At 42.3% G+C, this 11,796-nt stretch overlaps 1 protein-coding gene across 16 annotated transcripts in view; it reads right to left on the bottom strand.

Annotated features, from left to right (window-relative positions):
• The window catches only part of Anks1b (ankyrin repeat and sterile alpha motif domain containing 1B), a 1,165,904-nt gene that overhangs the window by 406,123 nt on the left and 747,985 nt on the right, over positions 1 to 11,796 (bottom strand). For 15 of the 16 annotated variants that reach the window (NM_001414940.1, NM_001271371.3, XM_039079051.2 and 12 more), the window contains one exon: positions 10 to 116. In NM_001414940.1, coding sequence (NP_001401869.1) covers positions 10 to 116 — 107 coding nt within the window. Of the gene's footprint in view, positions 1 to 9; positions 524 to 11,796 lie in introns of those variants that run through there. The other variant, XM_063263443.1, reaches the window with a different exon arrangement.

The following is an 11,796-nucleotide window of genomic DNA, read 5'->3' as shown; positions in this document are numbered from 1 at the left end:
GCGTCTTACCATAAACTGTACATTGTCAAATCCATTAGCCGTCAGGTGGTTCTCGTACTGAGGTAGCCCAATGCTTTCCAACCATTGTCCTACTGTTTGGACAGGGCATCTGGGTCCTGTAAGAGGGTGAAGAGGGAACCGTTTTAGCAGGGAGTAGCCGTCCACAGGGTAATAGCGGTAGTCCTGGGCTGAGAGGTGGCATTGCCACATCATGGTCCTGGGAAAGTTGTTATCAAAGGAGCCCGCCAGCTTGACAGATTAATGTTCTCAGCGAGAGAGCAAAGTCAGAAGTAAAACATAGTTTGCCAGGCAGGCTGTGGAGTATGACTTGATCCTAGCTGCACATTTCTTACATATTAATCTTTACTACCGACCAGTGCGTCATACAGCCCCCAAAACCCAGGCAGGAGAAGAAGGCATATCAAGCTGTCAGCCTGGGCTGCTCTGCGTTCTATGTGACTGCTGGAGTACTCCACAATGAGCAACACACGGCCAGCAGCCAGAATTCTTTTTATCAAGTACTCCTACACTCATCAGTATGCAGCCCCATGCTCCGTGCTCCCCCTCGCTCGCTCCCCTTCATTACCCAACCCAGGCTACACCTCGCATTTTCAATAATAGCCATCAGATAAGGCAGATTTTTTTTTTGTCTGCAAGCTGTAAGCCTGCTGCTGCTGCTCCCTCCTACACACCCATCCAAGCGTCAATCTTGAATGATGAGAGCAGTCAAAACAAATGCAGAAAATAGCAAGACTCGAGCAAACCGGAGCGCTTAAATCGGAATCGAAGCTTCATCCCGGTTATACGTTACCGAGCTATTTGTTGTGGGATTTTACGTTTCAAAAGATACCGGGGAAACGCGAAGCTTGAACTATAGCTCATAACAGGGCTCGCCACCAGGTCCCCTTTCCCCTTTCCTTCCTCGCCTTTCTCCCTTTAAAAATGTACCAGAGGGAACCGCTTCTGACTGAAAGCCTCACAGTGCAATTATTCTTCTTCTTTACCGTGCGGTATCAAAGTGAACCTCTCTGGGAATTTTTTTTCTTTCTTTCTTTTTTCTTTTTTTAATTTTTGAATTACTGCAACATGCAGAAGCTGCATCATAATCTGCAAGCCAAGATGATTCATTCCTTGTCTGTCCTAAACGACCACATTATTAGGCACGAGAAAAGCCATTCCCACTCTGGTATTTATAACCCTATCTACCAAGCATCCTATTCTAAGATATCTATAAAGGTAACGTTAACTGGAAAGAAATTTTTTTTAATAAAGAAGAAGAGCCCTAACCAAAAATAATTCAAGAATAACAGATGTAAGTGTGTGAGTTTTACTGAATGGCAGACAGACTGAGTAATTTATTTAATAATTGGGAGAAACCACAGATTAATAATAGAATCTGTAGAACTACCTCATCAGAGGAGAGACTCGAGACTCGAAGAGAACTAACAGAAAGGCCAGGCTAGCCCTCAGCCCTAGGAAGAACTCTCGCCCCAGTGTTCCTGGAAGACCATCTTCTGTTTGGATGTTGCCTGTGACGGGGCTCTCACCACTCAGCCAAAGTCTCTGTTCATTAGGAAGACATTTTACTTCCTACCTAACTCCTACTCTCCGACTCCAGCTTTCCCTTTGGAGCCACACAGATTGGGAACGGAGTCTCTTCCACAGCAAGGACTTAAAAAGTTAAACGGAACTCCACCACCCACCCAACTCCGCCCTGAACACACAGTATATGCGCAGCAAGTATTTATTAGGTCTCTGTTCCTTGTCTCAGTTTAGGGCCCTTGGCCTATAAACATTTACTCTCAAAACAGAGTGCAGGCTGCTTCTATTGCTGACACCGGTCTCTGGGTTCTAATCCTTCTCCCTCTCTGCTGTCTTATGTTTAGGAAGCTGCTGATCTCCTCTGATTTCTTGCTTTCTTTGTTTCCTGGCACCTGGCCCAGTATAACAATGGCTATTGCATTGTTCCTCAGTTTCTGCTGTATTTTTAATCATTGAAAATACTTTCACTTCCTCTCTCTCTCTCTCTCTCTCTCTCTCTCTCTCTCTCTCTCTCTCTGTGTGAGAGTGTGTGTGTGTGAGAGAGAGAGAGACAGAAAGAGTGTGTGAGTGTGTGTGTGAGAGAGAGAGAAAGAGAGTGTGTGTGTATGTGAGAGAGAGTGTGTGTGTGTGTGAGAGAGAGAATGTGTGTGTGTGAGAGAGAGAGTGTGTGTGAGAGAGAGTGTGTGTGTGAGTGTGTGTGAGTGTGTGTGTGAGTGTGTGTGTGAGTGTGTGTGAGTGTGTGAGTGTGGTGTGTGTGTGCATGTGGTGTGCATGTGTGTGTGTGAGAGAGTGTGTGTGAGAGAGTGTGTGTGTGAGAGAGAGAGTGTGTGTGAGAGAGAGTGTGTGTGTGTGTGAGAGAGAGAGAGAGTGTGTGTGTGTGTGAGTATGTGTGTGTGTGTGTGAGTATGTGTGAGTGTGTGTGAGTGTGGTGTGTGTGCGTGTGGTGTGTGTGTGCGCATGTGGTGTGCGTGTGTGTGTGAGAGAGAGAGTGTGTGTGTGTGTGAGTATGTGTGAGTGTGTGTGAGTGTGTGTGTGCGTGTGGTGTGTGTGTGTGTGCGTGTGGTGTGCGTGTGTGTGTGTGAGAGAGAGAGTGTGTGTGAGAGAGAGAGTGTGTGTGTGTGTGAGAGAGAGAGTGTGTATGTGTGAGAGAGAGTGTGTGTGTGAGAGAGAGCGTGTGTGAGTATGTGTGAGTGTGTGTGCGTGTGGTGTGTGTGTGTGCGTGTGGTGTGCGTGTGTGTGTGTGAGAGAGAGAGTGAGTGTGAGTGTGTGTGAGAGAGAGTGTGTGTGTGTGTGAGAGAGTGTGTGTGCGTGTGTGTGTGTGTGTGTGTGTGTGTGAGTGTAGACCACAGTGCACACACATAAAGGTCAGAAGACAACCTGCATGAGTTTGATCTCTGCTTTCATCATGTGGGTCCCTGGGATTAAACCTAATTCGGTGTGACAGCAAGTGCCTTCACCCCCTAAGCCCTTTCTTGTCCTCTCACCCGTGGTATTTAGAAAAAAAACCCCTAATTTATAAACAGTGTCAGAATAATCTAAGACACAGCATTGATAACCCAGCCTTGTTTTGAAACGTTGTACCGTTTCCTGATGGATTAAAAGCAAACTCTCAAGTCTCCAATTCCATCTGGCTCTGCAGTCTGAACACACCTTCACAGTTCCTAACCAGGGCCAATTCTTTGCTGGTCTTTGAAGGAAGGCTGAAATGTGCTTGGGTAGGTTTTCTTACTACCTACCCTACAAGTCTGTCATTTCCCTTATGACACGTCTCTTTCTTTTCTCTCTCCAGTGGCACACTTAGACCTTCTATGATAACAAATATTTTCTAACCGACGTGATCATTACTCGTGTCTAAGACGTGTTTCTTGAAAGCAGTCATCGTATGCATTCAGTTGGCATTTGATACTCAACATGATGCTGCCCCCCGCCCCGCCCCCGTCACCATCCAAACTACAGAAAGTACTCTTATCTTCAGATTCAAATCATTTTGTTTTATTCTGCAGGTAATTTTTAAAAACTGTACTCCAAGTATCCAATTTCTTTATAAAATAAAAAAAGAAGAGGTACTGTGGCCCACAGGAGAGTAAGCAGGAAGAATATAAGAGCCAAGGGTCGTGGATACCCATAGCAAAATGGTTTGACAAGCCACTGCCCACACAAGCTCTCAGTGACTGTGACTAGTGTGTAAAACCTGTGTAAGATCGAGCCCACCCAAATCCCGGCATGGATCCGGGAGGTCTGCGAAGCCCTGCCACCTGCTAAGGGGCTTTGGGCAACTGATGCCTGCTAGAGGAGCGAGAGTCAGTCATCTTTAAGGATGGAGCCCCTGACAGGCATGGGAAATGCCCCAGCAGACAGTCTTACACTCAGGCACACTAAACGGACTTTTAAAAAGTGGGTTTAACCAAAGGGCACATGAACTCGGGAAGGCAGAGTTGTAGGGGAGAAGGGGGAGGGGACCAGAGGGGAGGAAAAGGTGGGCGGATTTTATTCAAAGGCAGTGCTTGCATACATGCAGTTCTCAAACCACACAAGACATCGTCTGTCTGGTGAGTTACGCTGTACTTGATTACGATTTCTCTCTTTATGTCTCTCGTACTTTCTAGGATGTGGAAAAAGTTATAGAAGGGCATGGGTCAACTGTGGAAGATTATGGTTATGCAACATGACCTGCTGGAGAAGATGAAAATAAGATAGGACTTGTGAATGATTAGGCTGAAGGCTGTTGCGGGGTGAAGTCAAAAGTAAGTCTCACGCATAGCGTCTCTTCCTGGTCATCTTATGAGGAGGTAAACAGGTTCTGTAAATACTGAGTAAACATGACAAGGATATATTTTTGTTTGACCAAGGTTTATGGTGATCGGCTCACTCTTTAAATCCTGTCTCCTCTTCTAAAATCGAACCAGTAACCAAGCACCTAGGAGAAAAGAGCATTCAATTCCTGGGTATTAAGTCATGCTTATCAAGTGAGTGAGTGAGTGAGTGAGTGAATCAATGAATGACTCTGGAGACAGGCCTTGGTTTCTTAATAAATAAAAAGGGAAGTCATTTTAAGGCTTAGACTGTTGTATAAAAACAGCTCAGAGAGATTACTGGTTATCACCCATTTAAAGATCTTTATATAGAATTCCTGAATTCTGTTATTTTAATTTTTAATTCCTTGATTTCTGTTTAATACTTCTCCTATGTTAGCAAAATATAAGGGTGGGGGTGTGTGTGAATTAGGAGATGGTGAGACAGGAAAAGGAGAGAGAGGAGGGCCAGAGATCCTGAGTCATGTTAGTTTCTGATTTTGTTAAAGTGTTTTCTTGTGAGTCAAACTTCTAAAGAATCCTGATTTAGGCCTGAAGATCACATCTTTATAATGTCTAAATATATTCATTTTACTTAAAATACTTTCCTGGAGTCTTGAAATTCTTACAACACATTACTTTATTCAGCGAGGACCTCTGTTATTTCTCAAAGTGAGATTCAAGCAAGGAGAAGAGGGAATGAGCTAGGGGCCATCATGTCCTGACTTGTCAATTATTGTCCTTTATGGTAAGGAAACTGAAGCTCAAACTATGCGATGAGGCCAGGCATTGGCACAGTCTTCTGAGGACAGAATTCCAGGGGCTCATTCTCAGAAATGAGCATAATTACTCAATCCTAGGGCAATGAAAAAAATGAATTCCAACTAACCTCCCCACCAAACCACTGGAAGGTTCTACAGACTATTCTAAGGCTGCACAACTGATGAAGAAATACTTCTTTAAAACACGTCTAAATGGTGTGATCAGGATTCTGTGGCCAGTTGGCGAAGGCTGGCTCCCCCACCTTCATTTGAATCAGAGTCCTCTCCACAGACACTCTTGGTGGGAGCATAGCCAGGACCTTCTTTCCTCGGCTCCCAGTCCACAGATAAGGTATTTCATAGAAGGGGCAGACCAGCCTTTGCTATCTCCTCGAAGTTGCAGAGGTCAAATGCCCAGTGAGAACGGCTGACGAATCAGGAGCGTCCTCCATCCACCCAGCTCTCAGTTATGGGTAGAGTCTATCCCAGTGTGGGTAGATCAAGATCAGTGGGGCACTGTGTACTTGCGAAGTACAGGTTCCATGCTCAGAAAGGTAAACAGAGAAGATGAGGTCCACAAGGACTGCTCAAAGATTTTGTCTAAGGGGAGAGTCATTCATTAAGAATCTAAAGTTCTAAAGCTCTCCTGGGGTTACCTTCATCTCAAACAGAAGTTGAGGACAAGGATATTATCAAACCCAATAGAAAGCCAGACAGAGTGGTGTACACCTTTAATCCCAGCACTCCAGAGACAGAGGCAGGAAGATCTTGAAATCTTAGCCAGCCTGGGGTGCATAGGGAGAGTGTGTTAAAGTGGAGGTGGGTGGAGGGGATAAAGCAAAAGCTTTGGGTGCTAAACAGCTAAGGGGAGGTTAGCATACTTTATTCAGGCGAAAAGTCAAATGGTATCCCAGTTTCAGAGAATGAGAGAGAGAGAGAGAGAGAGAGAGAGAGAGAGAGAGAGAAGTATTAAGTGCCCTCTGCCATCAGAACAAACTTCAAAGCCTGGCTTCAAAAACTTCTCCTGCTCCAATTTAGTTGGACCAGACTGTGGAACAATTTGTACCTCAGGGAACTGAGGAAAAAAAAAAAGACAATAATGTGACTGTCTGGTGGTTAGTGGAGCTTCATAGCTGCATATCAACCTGTGATAGCAGATGAGGTAGAAGAGTCGACAGAGAGATGGGGGCAAGATGACAGTGCCTGACAGGTAACATCTGTGCATAGACGCATGCAATAAAGTTACATCCATAAATTGGAATATTACTTGGCAATGGAAGGAAGTGAGGTGGCTCAGTATATCACAACACAGATAAAACTTGGAGATGTCATGTTAGGTGAGGGAAGCCAGTCAGAAAAACCAGGTGCTGTATGATTCTGATCCTATGACACAGAGGACATAGAGTCAGAAAGAGAGGTAGGAGTTCCCTAGAACTCCGAAGGGAATTTGAGGGAGCATAGAGGATCATTACTAATGGACCTGGGAGTCCTAAGGGAAGAGATGAAAATGTTCTATACCTGCTTATAGAACTGGCCGTCAACTTCTGATAACACACTAAGAACACCACTACATTGTACATTTTATTTATTTATTTTTCTTTCGGAGCTGAGGACCGAACCCAGGGCCTTCTGCTTGCTAAGCAAGCGCTCTACCACTGAGCTAAATCCCCAACCCCACATTGTACATTTTAAATAGGTGAACTGAATAGTAAATAAATTATGTCTCGACAGCTTATGATAAAATGTAAAAATAAAATTATGTCTCGACAACTTAATGATAAAATGTAAAAATAAAAGTACATTTCTAAGTTCACAAAAATTAACCACACAGTTGTATATAAATAAACTGATTATCTCACATATTATATATATACATATATATGTATATATATATATCATATATTCTGCTATTGTGGTGCTTTATTTTCTTCTCATCTTTTACTTGTCTTGGTTATTCCTCCTCTACTCATCCTTCTGCTCGTGTCACCCATTATCCTTCTAAATATATTCATATTAACAAGCTAGGATGCAAACTCACATACATTTCCTCACTGTTAAATAGCACATACATATATTCACATACAAAGGCAGGTATATTCAGATATACATAAAGTATGTTGGGAAATTTGACGTTGTTTTACAAAAAGGGAGTCATATTACACTTACTTTCCTGAGTCTTATTTTTCTGATCCAATAATGTCTTATGTAAATTCTACTAAAGAAATTAATAATTCTAATTTAGTATTCATTTTTTTAACTTTAAAAATAATTGCATGGGGCTGGAGAGATGGCTCAGTGGTTAAGGGTATGTGCTCTTGCAGAAGATCCGAGTTTTGTTCCTGTGTGTGTGTGTGTGTGTGTGTGTGTGTGTGTGAATATGTATCTGTGTATGTGTATATGTATGTATACACATGTATATATGTGTGTTTATGTGTATATATGTATATGTAGGTGCATACATATGTGTACATGTATGTTTATATGTATATACATATACATATATTATGAATGCATAATAGTCCATAATGTAGATATGCCATGGTTTATCTAGTTGTTTGCTTGATATCTCTAGGATAATTTATTTATTTCCTTTAACCCTTTCAGACAACTGAAGACCCACATGTAGTTATAAGAAATAACCATGAGGGGAGATTACATAACACTTTACCCATCCACCCCTAGTTTTTCGTGGAACAACATAGGCAGGTAAGTGACATTGATAAAATCCATTGACTTCATTCAGATTTCACCAGTTTTACAGGCACACATCCCTGCGTGTTTATTCCTATCTAATCTTATTGAGTGTGAAGTCATGTGACCACCATCGCAGGAGCAAGAATCTCAAATACCCTTTTATGGTTCCATCCATCTCTCTCCTTGCATTCCACATCTTATGGCAAGTGTTAATCTGTTCTCTATGTCAGTCATGTTGTGACTTTAAGAATGATACATAGGTGACACATACAGCATAATGTATCTTCTGGGAGTGGTGTTTCTCACTCAGGGTCTGTCCTTTGAAACCCATACAAATGATCTGTGTCAACAGCATAGTCCCTTCGATTGCTGTATATTATTTCGTGGCATGGATAAATCAATTTGTTTATCTTTCCATCCGTTCCTTCCAGAGTGAGGATCCCATTAGTACAATATGACATTCCCTAAGTTACGCTGTGTCCTTCCAGCTCTAGTGATATTACAACTTTGTAACCTTCCACCTTTTCTTCTCTCCTTCTCCTACAACCAAATGTGACCTCTGGATAAAGCTTTTCATTTACCTCTCTGCCTTACTGTGAACCGGTTCTCACAGTTTGCTGGCACTTGTTAAGATAATTGTGTCCTAGTCAATTTCTAACATGTCCAGGTAGTGATTTTCTCCCATTTAACAAATCATTCATTGTTTAAGTTTCATGCTACCAGTTGGTCCAACCTCTCCAACTTGGCCCCCTGAATTTATCATAGTAAGTAGAATGGCGAGCCTTCCTACCTTGGACTCTCTGCTTTCATTTCTTTGTGGCTTTGTTAAACTATTTTCTGAAGCTATTTTAATTGAATAAAAACAAAACCAATGTCTTAAACACTGGGAGCTGCAGCTAAAGTGGTACTTTGGGGGAAATGCATAGCACTGGGGGCCCATGTTAGAATTGAAGAGAGTTTCAGGTCAGCCAAGTCTCAGGAAATACGAGAAGAACAAAAAGAAATAATCTCAAAGAGAGCAAAAGCCAGAAAATAAAGACCACCAAGGAAATAAATAAAATACAAACCCAGAAAATTGATAGAGAAAATAAACACTGAAACCAAAAGTTTGTTTTGAAATGATCAGTAAAAATTGAATAAGTTTATATCTGTAAAGGGAAATGGACAAATGTATTGGAAGATGAACTCCTGAACCCCACTTATGGAAAACTCCACAACTGGAGAGTTCTCTGTTTATTAAATGTATTAAATTCATAGCTAGGAATCGTTCTACAAAGGAAGCCAAAGACACGACAGCTTGAGAGGAGAATTTTACGAATATATAAGAAATAATGGCAATTCTGCACAAACACTTCAGGAAAATGATGTTAGGCCACCATTAATCCAACTCCTTCGCCAGACGGAAGCCGTAGCCATATGAGAAAACAACACTGGGTGTACTGATGTCCACTGGGCATAGGTAGAGAGATTCATAATCAAATCAAGGCAAACATTCAAGCTAATACAGTTTAATCAAACACCTCTGGAGATTCATGAAAGAAAAATAAAATGAAACATAGCCAGATTGGAAAGGGGGAAAAGTGTCTCTGTTGATATATGACACAGTTTTCTATTTGTAAAATTTTATGAGACTTATATAAAACTTACTAGAGTAAGCGCGTTTAACAAGATTTGGGGATACAGGACCAATGTACATAAACCAACCGTATTTCCTGATAACTAACCGCAAATAATTAAAATTTAAATAAAAACCCATGTAACATACAACAGTGCTCAGTACTATGAATTTCTTAGGAGTAAACACATCAAAAGATGTGAGGGACTTTATACTTAAAGTTCTAAAACATGGCTGGGATCTATCACATAGGACCGAGATAGACTGTTCTATGGACTGTAACATTCAGCATTATTAATGCACTCATTTCTCCCAAATGCCTCCATATACACAGTTGAGTGTTAATAAAAATCCCACCAGGTGTATTTGGCCATAGAAGCTGAGTTGCATGTGAGATGTAAAGGGTCTAAAGAAACCAAATGGAAGGTATAATGCTTTAAGGGCATTTGATGATCAAACTTCAGCAAAAACGTTATGTTCCGCCGTTCAGAACGTACAGTTATAAAGAAGACTATGTGAGCATGCATAAATCATACCCGATAGCAAAGTTCCATCATGCATTCATTTTATTTATATATACATGTATGTAGTTGAACTATGAAGACTCAGTGGTTAAAAGAGGAGTTGAACGGGGATTTCACCAGAGATGCATGATAAACACGTGGAAAGATTAATCGTTAGGAGAACGCAAATGAACTCTACAATGAGATCACACTGATTCGAATGCCCAAACTACGTCTCAAAAACAAACAAACAAATGCCTAAACTAACGAAGTCTGAAAACATCGAGTGTTGACAACGATATGGGTTGATTGTGACGTGGCTCGAGTGGAATTCTGAGACACTACTGGTGAAGTGTGAAATGGGACAACCAATAACAACAACCGTTGCTAACAAGTTTCTTTTACACGGCCATTCCAAAGTGCTGGACGCCACCCAGAGCAATGAACGCATCTGCCAGGCAGAAACTCGTAACCAAGAACTCACGGCAGTCTTCTCTGTAATACACAACCACCGAAAGCAGCTTGCAGTGTCCACCGACAGATGAACGAACAAACTGCGGTATACATACGATGGCTATCTTTCAACAACGGGCCGTTGAAACGGCATATGACTATGAAAATAATTCTGCAAGAGCAAATAGAATCCAGATGCCTCCTCACCTACAGAACACTTTCTGTGCGATTCCTTTTATTAAGGTTCTAGGTAGTGCAAACTCTTCTGTCGTGGCAAGAAAACAAACCAAGCCAACGAACAAGCAAACAAAAAACCCAAATAGATTGACAGTTCTCTGGGAGCAGGAGGAAGAGGATGGGCGGGATCAGGCTCAGGCATGGAGGAATGCTGGGGGATGACACCATGGCCCTTGTTCCTGGTTGTGGGAATGATCTCATAGATAGAGTCATCTGTCTAGCGTCAAAGTATACACTGAAACATGCGCTGACTCTTGTATGACGAACGTACGGGTGTATGAGGAGATCAGGGGTCTTCCTACTTCCACTTTTATTTCTTGAGACAAGATCTCACACTGTACCTGAAGCTCGTTGATTGACTAAAATTACTAGCTAGCGAGCCCCAGGATCCTTCCGTCTTTATCCCACGTGGGTATCGCAGGTTCCCTATCCTCTGTCTGGGTCTTTATGTTAGTGCCAGCTAACTCAGGGCTGCTGCTCCCTAACATGGACTTTACCAACCGACGTATCTTCTCACTTCCTTTATAAATCGAGAAGATACAAATAGGTCGGCTTTAATTTTTTTCAAAGAAGTCCAATAGGAAAAGGAAATAAAGCGTGGGGTCCAGGGAAAGTGAGGTTTTTTTTTAGAGTGGTCAGGAGGTGTTTCTGTGAAGACCTGAACTGCGACTCGAGGGCAGGAGATGCCAGACTGGTTTCTAGGAAAAGAGTTGTAGGCAGTAGGCGCTGCTTCCTGTCAGAACGCCAGGGCTGGTACCGAGTGGGAGGAGCCAAGATTCTCTCCCTCCGTCCCTCCCTTCCTCCCCCTCCCTTCCTCCCCCTCCCCCTCCCCCTCCCCACCTCTCTCTCTCTCTCTCTCTCTCTCTCTCTCTCTCTCTCTCTCTCTCTCTCTCTCTCTCTCTCTCTCTCTTTTCCAGGAGTCTCATTTCTCTACCGCATCCGCACCTAAACGATGGATGGAGTGTATTCTCACTCCAGACCTTGGCCCAGAAACTTCACAACTGTACTAAAATAAATGCATGGTTTCAGTGTAGTCTTTTTTAAAAATTAGTTTTCACATTTTAAGCAAGGTAACTAGAATTCTGATTATTTTCAGCCATCTTTTAATTATGTTCTCATTAATTAGGTGTGTGTGTGGGGGGTCCTTTTCTGTGTACTTCTTGCCTTTCCTTAGTATGCACTGGTGTTTTTTGTTTTTT

Source organism: Rattus norvegicus, chromosome 7, assembly GCF_036323735.1.
Source record: "Rattus norvegicus strain BN/NHsdMcwi chromosome 7, GRCr8, whole genome shotgun sequence".
Classification (NCBI taxonomy): Eukaryota; Metazoa; Chordata; class Mammalia; order Rodentia; family Muridae; genus Rattus; species Rattus norvegicus.
Note: the sequence above shows the minus strand (reverse complement) of the source record. Positions and strands in the feature narration are given on the sequence as shown.